Below are 15,739 nucleotides of genomic sequence, written 5' to 3'. Positions count from 1 at the left end.
ATGTGAATAGTGATTTTCATGTTTAGAAGCTTAATGTACAATAATTATTAAATATATATACTCTATTAAAGTAAAACAATTATGCTTAGAAGCTTATTGTACAATAATTATTAAATTTTCATATGAGTTTAATATACAATCATTATTAAATTTTTAGATAGATTTTGAAAATAGTTTTTTTATGTTGGTAAAGGTATGACTCTCTACACCTCAATCTTCCTCATACACCGTCGATGTATTGGAACCAAAACCCGTAGTATACGACATTAAGTGTTACATTTATTTAGTTATTAAAATTTTCAAATTCTTAGTTCTTATAAATAGTAGAGTGACAAAACTTAATACGATATTACTCTTAAAGAAATATATATTTAATATCGTAAATGTTTGAGCGAACCTTTCATACATAGGAGGTTTAGTTAGGCGTTTGTTTCAACACAATTATACTAGCATAATGAAAATGTATGAGCACGATAATTGAGGTCCCGCGATCGCGGGACGTTGAATTTCCTAGTTTACCTTATTACAATAGACTTTCATAAGAATGAGTATTTGTACTCATTATTACAATATGGAAATACGACATATATAATTAATACACCCCTATTAATACAAATAAACTCACTTTAAACAATCCGTTCATTAATTATTATTATAAGATAATGATATATGATACATTACACCCTTACTTACATGCAAATATTGAAAAACTCGCTTTGATCACTAAAAGTATAACATCCAACAGGTCGAACACGTCCTTTTATGTTTAACGGGCACTTCGTGATGAAAGCATCATTTCTTGAATTTCACTAGTGATAGAACTATATTCGAAAGAATCACTACTCTTTAACGGAATAGTATAAAAATCGCTTGGATCCATTATTGCTGTGTTACCACTTTTTTCACTGTATTTGTCTTCAGTAACGACGCAATGCTTCCCCAAGCCCAACTTTATCAATGTGTCAAGCTCCATAGTCACTTCTCTCATGCCTGGTCTTTCCACACCCACTTGGTTAAGACACCTACATACCAACATGGTTATTGCTTTAAGTTGATCAAGAGTTGCCTCCTTCACTATACCCTGTTCAAAAATATCAAGAAAGTTATTTTCCTTTACTATATTCAAAAAATATGTTGCTAGATTTCGTTCCTTAAGACATCTTTTATTATTGAGGGGGTGTTGTCCTGTTAAGAGTTCTGCAAGGACCACACCAAAGCTATAGACATCGCTTTTATCTGTTAATTCGCTTGTTTGAAAGTATTCAGGATCTAAGTACCCAAACGTTCCTTGAACCAGAGTAACGACTTCATCTAGACCTAAGGGAACTAGCCTTGAAGCACCAAAATCTGCAATTTTTGCAGTGAATTTTTCATCCAACAAGATGTTAGTAGACTTAACATCTCTATGTATGACGGGCATTCTAGCATCTGTGTGTAGATAAGCAAGTACACCAGCAGATTCATGTGCTATCCTTAGACAAGTATCCCAAGGCAATCTCCTTGTACCATTTTTTCTATTATGGATGTGGTAATGAAGGGTATTGTTTGAGACATATTCATAAGCTAGCAATGGGACTTCAGTTTCCAAACAAAATCCTATTAGTTGCACCACGTTTGTGTGATTAATCTGCGTGAGAATCACCATTTCATTTATAAATTCCTCCCGTTGTCCTTCATCTACTTTCTGGGATTTCTTGATTGCGACAAAACGGTTATCTTTTAGAGTTCCCTTGTACACAGTACCGTTGCCTCCCTTCCCAATTACTTTACTTTCCGCAAAATTATCGGTTGCTTCCTTTAACTCTTCAACACGAAAAACGTTCATAGAATTGAGGCTGACACCACCTTTTGTTTTTAGTTTGTCTCCCCCATTTTGCTCATAATACTTTTTGTAACACCCCGACTACGACGGAAAACTCGGGATTTAAGATAAAGCACACGCACACATGAATGTTACGTAGGAATACTAAATGTGTGCATAAATTAAGCATAAATAGTCGATTACATAATTTAAGTAGCTAAATAGAAGTCATCTCACACAAGATCAAGCAAGAATTCAAAAGTACGATAAGTTTCCCTCACAGGGGAACACAGTAGGGCATATTGCCATCAAGCATAAACGATAGCATGCATTCACCAAAACCTAGCCTGTAGTCTGCTATTAGTCCCATGCTACCTGACCTAACCACGATTCGCTTGAACACCTGAAAGGAATACTTAAACGTGTCAACACAAAGATTGGTGAGTTCGTAGGTTTGAGTATAAACAAGTTGTATGAAAACGTTTTATGCCGTCAATAGAATTCAATTGTAAAGTAGTACGTAATGGCTAAAAAATCAACTTGCACATAAGTAAACGAGCACACACAATCCTCAACAGGACCGACTAATACTATCAATCGAGCACACACAATCCTCAACAGGACCGACTAATAGTATAAATCGAGCACACACAATCCTCAACAGGATCGGCTAATAGTATCAATCGAGCACACACAATCCTCAACAGGACCGGCTAATAGTATCAATCGAGCACACACAATCCTCAACAGGACCGGCTAATATGCAACAAGTAGTCAAATAGCCATGGAGTAGTAAAAGCAGTTACGGCATATATAAAAGCATAGATAGTATTCCTTTCACCCCAAAATATAAGTATGGAAAAAGGGGCTACGAAGACTCACCGTGATCTGCTACAAGCGTAGTTAACAAGCACAGAGTATGAGCACAGAGATAAGTAAGATATATCTACTGAATCCAAGTATGTCTTGACGTCAACCTAATCACAAGTTATTGAGCATAGATGAATAAATGTATTAGTTCTTGTGATTTAATCATTCGCTGAGTTGTCCTTGATGAACTGATGATTTGGTCCCTTAAAGATCTTTGAACGTTTTGACTCAAAAGTGTTTTACATGAACTAGACTCGAAATGTACGTCTTTGAACTCACACATAAGTACTTATCGTATTATTGAGTTGTATGTGCCTTTAAATGATGAACTTTAGCCTTATGAACTCGATCTAGTTATTCATAGAACTCGTACATTATGAAATCAAGGTAGCACATGTCTTAGTATTCAATTAGGGTTTACACAATATTCGCTGTTCTAGGTCGTTTTGAAAACTAGCTTAAATATGTTAGATCATAACCTTGTATGTGATTAATCATTTGATAAATGAAGTTAACTAATCATTTGGTGATTAGATATATGATTAGTTTGTTTTTAGGTTTAAGTATAATCTGTAAAAGGAGTCTTAGAATGAGTTTGTCTAGGGTTTGATGCAAGATCGTCTTGTTCTCAAGTTAAGATCATCCTAGATGTCAAGCCTTAAGATCGTCCTATCTTCTCCTCAAGATCGTCTTAGGTACACCATACTCAAGATCGTTTTAGGTTGCTAGCTTAAGATCGTTTCACTTATCATGGTTTAAGATCGTTTTAGTATTCAAGTGCCAAGATCGTTTTAGGAACTAATGAACTTAAGATCGTTTTAAAGGAACAAGCATTTAGATCGTTTTAGAGGAACAAGCATTAAGATCGTCCCATTTCCAAGGACAAGAACAAGTCACAAGATCGTTTCACGATCAAGTGTTTGAGCTAAACCAATCCAAAGGATCGGTTACCCATTAAACGTACCACACAGCACAACATCACACAAGAACCAACGAGCAAGAACCAAGAATTGAGAAGGCTACCAGGACGATCTAAATAAGATCGTCCTAGGAGATCGTCCTAGTCTCCAGGATGGCTGAAACCAACACTTAAACAACACATGAAGATTTAGATCGATTCCGGGACTTGTTAGAACATCAAACTCGTACATATATACATAATAACACTAACCATTAACACTTTTAACGATTTCAAGACCATCTATAGCATGATTAAGACGTGGCACATTATAAACAAGTTTTCCCTTATTTTCAAAAATGGGTTTTGTAGATTTAAGCATGTTATGACCCAAATTTGTTCATAAAAAGGTTACTAAACACATTTAGACACAAACCCATTAGCTTTTAACACGTTTTTCATATCAAAAATGGACCAAATCATCAAGAACATAAACTTGAAAAAGTACACTTTTATTTTGATCAAAAACTCAAAATTTGTTGTTGTTACCTGAAATTTCATGCTAGAAATATGTTTTGATTATCACAAGGAAGCTAAAAGTACAAGAAATTTTGGTTTAACAATCCATAATCAAAAGATGAATTTTGTGTGTGAAAATGGTGGCTGCAAGGTGTTTTTAGAGAGAGAGAGGTGGGATGAAGAAGAAGGGGGATGAGTTGCTCTCACTAGGATATTCTATTTATAGTTTTCCAATATTAGATGAACCTAATAAATGTAGGGACTATTTGTGAACATTTTTGGACTAGAACTTTCTTAAATACGATCGTTTACGACTCGAATTCTAATGTTTTATCATAATAAATCATAAACTTGTCTTATAATTCAAGATTTAAGATTGAATTGGCCTTCATGTGAGCATATATCTTAAGTCTAAAGCATGGCAAGAACTTAGATAAAATTTGTGGACTTCATTTACTACATTTCTACGACGGTTGTTACATTCTCTCCCACTTAAAGGAATTGCGTCCCGAAATTCGAGTTACACGTCATGATTCATGTTTCGATTGCCCACCAATTTTACAAGCATCAAGTTGCACGTTTAGTTCTAAGTATGTAACTACACTAGAAGTAACAAGTAGCATGCTTCACATTGAGTTTCAAGTATCATATTGCATAGCAAGCATCAAGTTAGAAACTAAGTTCCTAAGCTTACTTATTAGATGGTGATAATAAGTTAAGTGAATAGGTGCGGATACTTAAGCTTCATCTGATCTTCTCGTTCCCAAGTGAATTCTGGGCCTCTACGGGAGTTCCAACGAACCTTCACAATGGTATACTTATGTCTCTTGAGCTTTTTAACTTCATCTGTTCTTCCTTGAAGCTTAGGTTACTATCTACTCGTATCTCGTTTAAAGGAACATATGTAGTTTCATCGGCTAGACACTTCTTAAGGTTCGATACGTGAAAGACATCGTGTACGTTACTTAGTTCTTGGGGAAGTTTCAATCGGTAAGCTACTGCACCAATGCGCTCTACGATCTCAAACGGTCCAACGTATCTTGGAGCTAGTTTTCCCCTCTTAATGAATCTGACTACGCCCTTCCAAGGCGAAACTTTGAGCATCACCCGATCACCAACTTGAAACTCTAAAGGTTTCCTTCGGTTGTCTGCATATTTCTTTTGTCTGTTTGCTTTCAGGAGGTTCTCCTTGATTTGAGCAACTCTTTTGGTGGTTTCGAGGATGATCTCGGGACCTATTAGTTGCATGTCTCCCACTTCGTGCCATGCAAGCGGAGATTGACATTTTCTTCCATACAAAACCTCATAAGGCGGACACCCAATACTTGCGTGATAACTGTTGTTATACGAGAATTCGACTAATGGGAGATGAGTGTCCCAACTTCCTCCAAAGTCTATGACACAGGCTCTTAGCATGTCTTCTGGTGTCTGAATCGTTCTCTCACTCTGTCCGTCTGACTGCGGATGGTAGGCTGTGCTCATGTTGATTCGCGTTCCCAAGGCTCGTTGTAATGATCTCCAAAATCCTGAGGTAAATCGACTATCCCTATCACTAATGATTGATACAGGGACGCCGTGTTTAGCTACAATCTCTTTAAGATACAGACGCGCATACTACTCCATAGAGTAATCTTCACGTATAGGTATGAAATGCGCTGACTTGGTCAGTTGATCTACCACCACCCATATAGCATCTTTACCACTACTCGTTCTTGGTAACTTCGTGACAAAATCCATAGTGATCTTTTCCCACTTCCAACTAGGAAGCTCTGGTTGTGTTAGTAGTCCTCCTGGCTTCTTATGTTCTGCCTTAACCTTTAAACATGTGAGACACTTGCTCACGTAAACCGCCACATCGTTCTTCATTCCTGGCCACCAGAATAAATCTCGCAAGTCTAGATACATTTTATCTATCCCCGGGTGTATAGAGTATCCTGCTTTGTGCGGTTCATCCATTATCAGTTTCCTTAGTCCTCCATACAGTGATATCCACAACCGATCACAAAAGTATAGTCCTCCATCATCTCTTTGAGTAAACTGTTCTATCATACCTCCCAATCCTTCTCTGTCAACATTTTCCTTCTTGTTTGCTTCTACTTGTGCCCCAATCACCCTATCCTTCAGACTATTATGCATGGTAATACTCATGGCCCTAATTCGTCTTAGTCTAACTCTCTCCTTCCTACTCAAAGCATCTGCTACTACGTTTGCCTTCCCGGGATGATATCGAATCTCACAATTGTAATCGCTAAACAACTCTAACCATCGTCTCTGGCGCATATTAAGGTCTTTCTGAGTGAACATATGCTGAACGCTCTTATGATCCGCGTATATTACACTCTTTGTCCCGTATAGATAGTATCTCCAACATTTGAGTGCAAAAACGATAGCTCCCAACTCCAAATCGTGTGTCGTGTAATTCTTTTCGTGAATCTTCAGTTGATGAGAGGCATATGCAATGACTTGCCTCGCTGCATCAGCACACATCCTAAGCCTTGACCCGATGCATCACAATAAACTATAAAATCATCGTTTCCTTCTGGGAGACTTAGGACCGGTGCATTACATAACTTCTCCTTCAAAATTCTGAAAGCCTCTTCTTGTTTCTCTCCCCAATCGAAACTTCTATCTTTGTGCGTCAACAACGTAAGAGGTTGTGCGATCTTTGAGAAGTTCTCAATAAATCGCCGATAGTATCCTGCTAATCCGAGGAACTGTCTGATCTTCGTCGGTGTCTCTGGCCTTCTCCACTTCTCTACTGCTTCTATTTTGCTGGGGTCAACCTTTATCCCATCCTTGTCAACTACGTGACCCAAAAACTTCACCTCTTCTAACCAAAATTCACATTTCGAGAATTTTCCGTACAACCTTTCGGCTCTCAGAAGTTCTAAAGCTTCTCTCAGGTGAACTTCATGCTCTTTCTTAGTCCTTGAGTAGATGAGAATATCGTCAATGAACACAATGATGGACTGATCTAAGTAGGGTTCACATACGCGGTTCATCAAGTCCATGAAGACGGCAGGCGCATTCGTTAAACCAAATGGCATCTCCAAGAACTCAAAGTGTCCATACCTCGTGCTAAATGCTGTCTTTAGCACATCTTCTTCACGAACCCTTAACTGATGGTAGCCTGAATGAAGATCGATTTTTGAGAAATACTTTGCGCCTTGCAACTGATCAAACAAATCATCGATGCGCGGTAAAGGATATCGATTCTTAACAGTTAACTTGTTGAGCTTACGATAATCAATGCACATGCGAAAAGATCCGTCCTTCTTCTTTACAAATAGTACCGGTGCACCCCAAGGTGATGAACTTGGTCGAATGAAACCTTTGTCTTGTAACTCTCGTAACTGTGCCGCGAGTTCTTGCATCTCAGAAGGAGCTAAACGGTAAGGTGCCTTTGCCACAGGAGTTGCATTGGGTACGAGATCAATTCGGAATTCTACTTGTCGAGACGGAGGCAATCCCTGAACATCATCAGGAAAAACATCGAGAAATTCACGAACTATTGGGATATCGGTTAGTTTGATTACTTCGGTTATCGCACTTATTAGGATTTGTTTGTGAGATTCAGGTCGTTCACCTTGGATTTCTAGTACGTCTCCCCCACTTAAGGGTATTCTAAGGAGTTTCGCACGACATACGATGGTTGCATCTACCAGGGATAACCAATCCATCCCCACTATTACATCGAAACTACCTATTTCAAATGGGATTAGATCTATATAGTATGAATGAGTATCAAGGGTTAACACACATTTAGGCACAATTTGGTCAAGTTTAGAGATCCCACCACTAGCTACCTCTATTTCATAGCATGCATGGGTACGAATGGGTCTCACGTTAATAGTGCACACGAAGTTAGTGGAGATAAAACTGTAGTCGGCACCCGAATCGAATAACACAGTAGCTAGATGATTGTTTAAGAGAAATGTACCCGTGATGACGTTAGGATCGTTAGCAGCTTCCACAGCGTTCAACGCAAAGACTCGGCCCCTGGCCTGCTGGGCTTGGTTAGCTCTTGGAGGATTTGGTGTTGTGATCTATAATGGATTCTGATTAACTGCGGCTGGGGCGGGTCGTCTAACAACTCTTGGGCAAGCATTGCGGTAGTGCTCAGTGCTGCCACACTCATAACAAGCTCTCTGATTAGCTGGAGGAGTTCTGAAGTTTCTTGGAGCGACATTCAGTGGTGCTGTGGGAACTCTGGCTGCTCTACAATCTTTAGCCAAGTGCCCAAACTTCTGACAATTCTGACAAAATCGGCATGGCACTGCTGTTGGATGATGATAAGTACAAGTAGCACACTGAGGAAATGGGCCAACATATGCCTTCTGTCCTGGCTCAACTGCTGCAAACACTTTCCCAACTCTGACTCTCTTATCAGTTCTGAAATCTCTCCTCTTACTAGCTTCACCAAAGTCTCTCTTCTTTTTTGCAGACTTAGACAATGTTCCACCCCTAACCAAGTCATCAGTCATAGCACTAGCTCTTCGAATAGCTTCTTCAATCAAGTAAGGGGGAATGCCAGTCATAGTATTGCAAATCTGGGGAATAAGACCATAGATATATCTCTTAATCAACTTTGACTCAGAAGTCACCAAGTGAGGTACCAATCTAGCCAACTCTTGAAACTTGCTAGTATACTCTGCATGACCGGATCCCACCATGGTGTGGTGCCAAAACTCCTGCTCAAGCTTCTGCATCTCATTCAGTGGACAAAAGCGGTTTTTCATCATCTCTTTAAACTGATCCCATGGTGTTTCGAAAGTGGCAGTTCTTCCACGGGCTCCAAGCAAGGTGTTCCACCATGACAGTGCATCATCGGTGAAGGAAACTCCAGTAAATCTTACTTTCTGATGGGATGGACATTCACTTGTGTCCATGACTGCTTCCAACTTCTCTAACCACTTCATAAACACACCAGCTCCTCCTCTTCCATTATAATCTGGTGGACCACACTTCTTGAACTCAGTATAACTACAACCTCTCCTTTCTACTGCATACTCATCATTTCTGGGAAACCTTCTGGGTCCAGGGCCCACATAAACACCATCCCCAACAAACTCCACTTCGGGATCATAATTCTCTGGTTCTTAGTTCACTTGTTGCGGTGCAACTCTTACTGGTTCAGCTTCAGCTTCAAGTACTCTTTGGTTCTGATTCGGGACAGCACCCATTGCAGCAGTCACTTGTTCGATGATAGTAGGCATTGAAGCTGCCAACTGCTCAGCAATGATAGTGGCTAAATCGGGGTTCTCAACATCCCCTACCACGACCCAAACCATCCCCACGGCCACCACGACCCCTACCACGGCCTCTTCCTTGCTGACCTCCTCGACCCCCTCTTGGATTGCCACGACCACCTCCAGGGTTACCACGACCAACACCATTATCTTGTACTCCAACATTCGGGTTTGCTCTTGTGCGCACCATTTTCCTATATTAGGAAAAGACGGGTTCGGCGTTAAAATGAAGGAATAGTCGTTCGTGACGTCAATTACGCACTCTCAACACACTCGTGTTAGTTTTCTAGAATCCTATACATTTATACTTTCAATATTGCATGTAATTCAAGAAATTAAGCATTATGTCTGAAGGTGAACATTATCATCCATATCAATCATGCAGTATAGAGTAACATCACAATAGAATATTCAATTTATGAAAGATAGTTCGCAAGATGAATACTACAACCATTTCAACTTAAATGAAAATTTTTAATTCCGATTACTTTTCGACAGCCAAAGTGCGGTCCGGATCTAACACCTACATCCGTTGCACTAGCGGTGTATGTATACAGGGTGTACCAGCGGCTAACCCTCCACACCTCTAGTACATCTAATGCAAGGTCGGCTCACGGTACTGACATGTTCCCTAGGTATTGGCAAAGGTATGTATACAGGGTGTACCAGCGGCTAACCCTCCACCCAACCAACACCTATTAAACATGCTAGAGTTGCTACCACCCTCTAACCATCTTAGGCACGATCCATGTTGCTATCAAGTCCATAGAAAATATACCACACGCGAAAAGTTGATCAGGCTTTTCTTTGATGATATATCGCCATACTTCCTTGCTAACAACACGTCATTTCGCTTACTATAATTACTTTAATTTAACACATCTCATATTTCGAATACCAATAGCATGAGTGCACGTGGCAAGGTAGCATGGTTCTAAGGTCTGCGCATGAATGAGTACAATAGCATGAATATCGCAGATATAGATAAAATCCATAGAAATTGAATGCACACATAAATCCTATCATGCATGCTACGTGCGGTTCCTCAGTTATATTCTCGGCAAAACCACCTAATTCACAATAGTCGATTACATAATTTAAGTAGCTAAATAGAAGTCATCTCACACAAGATCAAGCAAGAATTCAAAAGTACGATAAGTTTCCCTCACAGGGGAACACAGTAGGGCATATTGCCATCAAGCATAAACGATAGCATGCATTCACCAAAACCTAGCCTGTAGTCTGCTATTAGTCCCATGCTACCTGACCTAGCCACGATTCGCTTGAACACCTGAAAGGAATACTTAAACGTGTCAACACAAAGGTTGGTGAGTTCGTAGGTTTGACTATAAACAAGTTGTTTGAAAACGTTTTATGCCGTCAATAGAATTCAATTGTAAAGTAGTACGTAATGGCTAAAAAATAAACTTGCACATAAGTAAACGAGCACACACAATCCTCAACAGGAGCGGCTAATAGTATCAATCGAGCACACACAATCCTCAATAGGACCGGCTAATAGTATCAATCGAGCACACACAATCCTCAACAGGACCGGCTAATATGCAACAAGTAGTCAAATAGCCATGGAGTAGTAAAAGCAGTTACGGCATATATAAAAGCATAGATAGTATTCCTTTCACCCCAAAATATAAGTATGGAAAAAGGGGCTACGAAGACTCAACGTGATCTGCTACAAGCGTAGTTAACAAGCACAGAGTATGAGCACAGATATAAGTAAGATATATCTACTGAATCCAAGTATGTCTTGACGTCAACCTAATCACAAGTTATTGAGCATAGATGAATACATGTATTAGTTCTTGTGATTTAATCATTCGCTGAGTTGTCCTTGATGAACTGATGATTTGGTCCCTTAAAGATCTTTGAACGTTTTGACTCAAAAGTGTTTTACAACATGAACTAGACTCGAAATGTACGTCTTTGAACTCACACATAAGTACTTATCGTATTATTGAGTTGTATGTGCCTTTAAATGATGAACTTTAGCCTTATGAACTCGATCTAGTTATTCATAGAACTCGTACATTATTAAATCAAGGTAGCACATGTCTTAGTATTCAATTAGGGTTTACACAATATTCGCTGTTCTAGGTCGTTTTGAAAACTAGCTTAAATATGTTAGATCATAACCTTGTATGTGATTAATCATTTGATAAATGAAGTTAACTAATCATTTGGTGATTAGATATACGATTAGTTTGTTTTTAGGTTTAAGTATAATATGTAAAAAGAGTCTTAGAATGAGTTTGTCTAGGGTTTGATGCAAGATCGTCTTGTTCTCAAGTTAAGATCGTCTTAGATGTCAAGCCTTAAGATCGTCCTATCTTTTCCTCAAGATCGTCTTAGGTACACCATACTCAAGATCGTTTTAGGTTGCTAGCTTAAGATCGTTTCACTTATCATAGTTTAAGATCGTTTTAGTATTCAAGTGCCAAGATCGTTTCAGGAACTAATGAACTTAAGATCGTTTTAAAGGAACAAGCATTTAGATCGTTTTAGAGGAACAAGCATTAAGATCGTCCCATTTCCAAGGACAAGAACAAGTCACAAGATCGTTTCACGATCAAGTGTTTGAGCTAAACCAATCCAAAGGATCGGTTACCCATTAAACGTACCACACAACACAACATCACACAAGAACCAACGTGCAAGAATCAAGAATTGAGAAGGCTGCCAGGACGATCTAAATAAGATCGTCCTAGGAGATCGTCCTAGTCTCCAGGACGGCTAAAACCAACACTTAAACAACACATGAAGATCTAGATCGATTCCGGGACTTGTTAGAACATCAAACTCGTACATATATACATAATAACACTAACCATTAACACTTTTAACGATTTCAAGACCATCTATAGCATGATTAAGACGTGGCACATTATGAACAAGTTTTCCCTTATTTTCAAAAATGGGTTTTGTAGATTTAAGCATGTTATGACCCAAATTTGTTCATAAAAAGGTTACTAAACACATTTAGACACAAACCCATTAGCTTTTAACACGGTTTTCATATCAAAAATGGACCAAATCATCAAGAACATAAACTTGAAAAAGTATACTTTTATTTTGATCAAAAACTCAAAATTTGTTGTTGTTACCTGAAATTTGATACTAGAAATATGTTTTGATTATCACAAGGAAGCTAAAAGTACAAGAAATTTTGGTTTAACAATCCAAAATCAAAAGATGGATTTTGTGTGTGAAAATGGTGGCTACAAGGTGTTTTTAGAGAGAGAGAGGTGGGATGAAGAAGAAGGGGGGGATGAGTTTCTCTCACTAGGATATTCTATTTATAGTTTTCCAATATTAGATGAACCTAATAAATGTAGGGACTATTTGTGAACATTTTTGGACTAGAACTTTCTTAAATACGATCGTTTACGACTCGAATTCTAATGTTTTATCATAATAAATCATAAACTCGTCTTATAATTCAAGATTTAAGATTAAATTGGCCTTCATGTGAGCATATATCTTAAGTTTAAAGCATGGCAAGAACTTTGATAAAATTTGTGGACTTCATTTACTACATTTCTACGACGGTTGTTACACTTTTGTTTTAGTTTCTCCAGCTCTCTTTTATGTTCAATGAAGCACAACGACAATAATCCAATGACAATTTTCGTGCATCAATATAACCATGATCTAAGGGTCAAGATCTTATCTTATTTGTTTTACTTTAATACTTGTTTTACAATACTCAACCCCTATTTAAATATCTAATTCTTAAATAGTAAATTTCTAATTCTACAAGGGTTATTTGTATAAATGTTGTTATAAGTGATATATATTTTCGAGCTTTTCAAGCCGAGTTCGAGGCAAGCTCGAGTCATGTTTATAGACACAAGCCAAAATCGAGCCTTTTTCGAGCTTTTCGAGCCGAGCTCGAGCCATATCGTAGGTACAAGGAGTCGAGCTCGAGCCGAGCAAATATTGTTCGAGTCGAGCTCAAGGCATTCTAAGCTCGAGCTCAAGCTCGGCTCGATAACACCCCTACTTACGGGCAATGTACCTGTGTACCCTTATGTGTTTAGTATAACAGAAATGGTACGACCGGGGTAATTTAAGATTTAAGTGGGCGCATTTATCAATCGAGCAAAAACCGCATCACAGCTAAAATTTCATTGAGGCATTCTCACAAACAATTTGTATGCATTCTTTTCTACAAGCAAAATTCAGCCAAACATCAATTCACACACCATTCAACATCCACCTTGATTTAGCTCAAATTATAAAAACACAAGTTAATTAATAACAAAACTCGCAGTTGAAATGTCAGTAATACTCAACAAACCGTCTTATTTGATAACTAAATTCAACAAATAAATCACATATAAGCAGTGTGTGGTTTTAATTAGACATTATAAACACGAAATCACAACTGAAAATTGGAAAAGATATTACCAGATTTGAAGAGGTACTAGATAGATGAAAGAAATGGAAACTGATACAAAATAAAAGATATTTAGCCTAATTCCTTTCGCCTAGGCTATGATACCAAACGTAGCATCGAATTTATAAGAATGTGAGCTTGATTATGGTGCATTAGTGGAGATTTTGCTAGTTAGTAAAATGTGTTTTGACGGTTGCACAATAAGTATGAGATGGGAATTGATATTTATTCTCAAGTTTTTATTACGAAGGAATGACTAGTTATATACTTAGGACACGTTTGGTTGGCATATTTGAAGAAATTTGATGTAATTGGAATGTAAGTTTCATTCCATTTTATGTTTGGCTGTAAAAATAAGAATTCGTCCTCCACTGATTACCTCAATGGTTGGATATCCGGATGTTTGTCGGTGAGGTCTTAAGATCGATACTCTCGGGCATGAGATTTACAGGCTTTTAGATTTCCTGGACCTTCGTGGATCATTTACCGGTTGGGGCGGACAGGGGGAGGGAAACGGATCTTAAGTCCACGGTAACCGGTCGGGATATTCGTTGTCCAGCCCTTGTTGTTCTAAAAATAAAAATAAAATTTTTTTGAATTCCTTCATAATATAAATTCCACTCCATTTTATGTGTAATTATAATATGATTAATAATAAAGATAATATTACTTATAATAATAATTAGTAATAAATAAAAATAATAAGGTGAAGTTGTTGAAAAAAATATGATGATGACGTAGTGGTTTCAAGTAATAGAAGATGAAGGAATTTGAAGTTAAAGAAAGTGACTAAAAAAATGACTATCTTTTTTCTAGGTCATCTACTTTAGTATAATAGGAAATAGATTTTTTTTTTTTTTATTTTTTGACAGATGTACATTACAGAAATGTTGATGCATTCCCTACCTAACATGGTAAGGACCTACTTTCCCTACCTAACATGGTAATGACCTACTTCAGTAACATAAAAGGTATTTGCGTCATTGACTAGTAAATGATATAATACATTTTTTTTCAAAAACATTTTACAAATCAACGCCACCTTATATTCATTATTAAATCCTTTATTAAGGTAATGGGATGTGAACAGTGATTGATTAGGATTAAGATATATATTTACACTGCCAAATTCTTAGTACAAGTATTAGTAGACGAGTTGGTTTGTTCATTGTCCCACTTGTTTGTTGACGTTGGTTCGAATCTGGCCTCCATGTTTTTCCTTCTTTTTTTTTTAAGTTCTAGATTTCTTTAATGGGATTTCTATAAAACTCTCGTTGGCATTCATATAATTTGGATTAGTGGTTTAGGTAATCAATTATTAAAGTGACAACCAGTTTCTTTTATATTCCTGTTACTCCTATTTTTAGGTATAAAGTATATATTTTAGGTTTCCAAATTTCCAGTTGCTCTGCTGTTGCTCTTTCCATTGGTTTAGGTAATCTGTATTTTGTCTTTTCAATTGTAGTTATTGTCTTATATGTTTTCATGAATTTGTGTTTTGGTAAATTGACTGCGTTGTTAGTTTCTGCTATTTAATAAACTAATTAGGTAATCCACCAACACTATATATGTGTACTTATTTATGTACAATTTTCAGCTTTAAGTTACTTAATTAATGATGTGAAGTGCCTCTGTATGTGTAGTTTGTTGTGTAATATTCTCGACAATACTAGGGAAATACTAGGGAACTAATTCTTTTTTCTAAGTGCATGTCTTTTTCTCCTCCTGGTTATGCTTATAAATGTTATAATTGTCTTCGTTGAGTGTTTAACTTTATACAAAATATAAAATCTTCCTCGAACACCGTTATCACTTGGGTTATTATTATTACAAGCCTACAAGGCACCCTTGTTGATACAAATAGTCTCACTTCAATCCATAATTTATAATACAAAACAATGAGTATTTATACTCATTATTGTAAAATACAAATATGACACACTACACCCTTTAAAATATTAACAATTGTACACGATTCTATATGT

The 15,739-nt window shown here is 37.5% G+C and overlaps 1 protein-coding gene across 1 annotated transcript; it reads right to left on the bottom strand.

Annotated features, from left to right (window-relative positions):
• Positions 1–766: 766 nt before the first annotated feature.
• Positions 767–1,825, bottom strand: LOC122608975 (wall-associated receptor kinase-like 5). Its single transcript, XM_043782040.1, has one exon. It carries the CDS (start codon positions 1,823–1,825, stop codon positions 767–769), a length of 1,059 nt encoding a protein of 352 aa, XP_043637975.1.
• Between the last annotated feature and the right edge of the window lie 13,914 nt (positions 1,826–15,739).

The sequence above is a fragment of the Erigeron canadensis genome, chromosome 7 (genome assembly GCF_010389155.1).
Source record: "Erigeron canadensis isolate Cc75 chromosome 7, C_canadensis_v1, whole genome shotgun sequence".
NCBI lineage: Eukaryota > Viridiplantae > Streptophyta > Magnoliopsida > Asterales > Asteraceae > Erigeron > Erigeron canadensis.
Note: the sequence above shows the minus strand (reverse complement) of the source record. Positions and strands in the feature narration are given on the sequence as shown.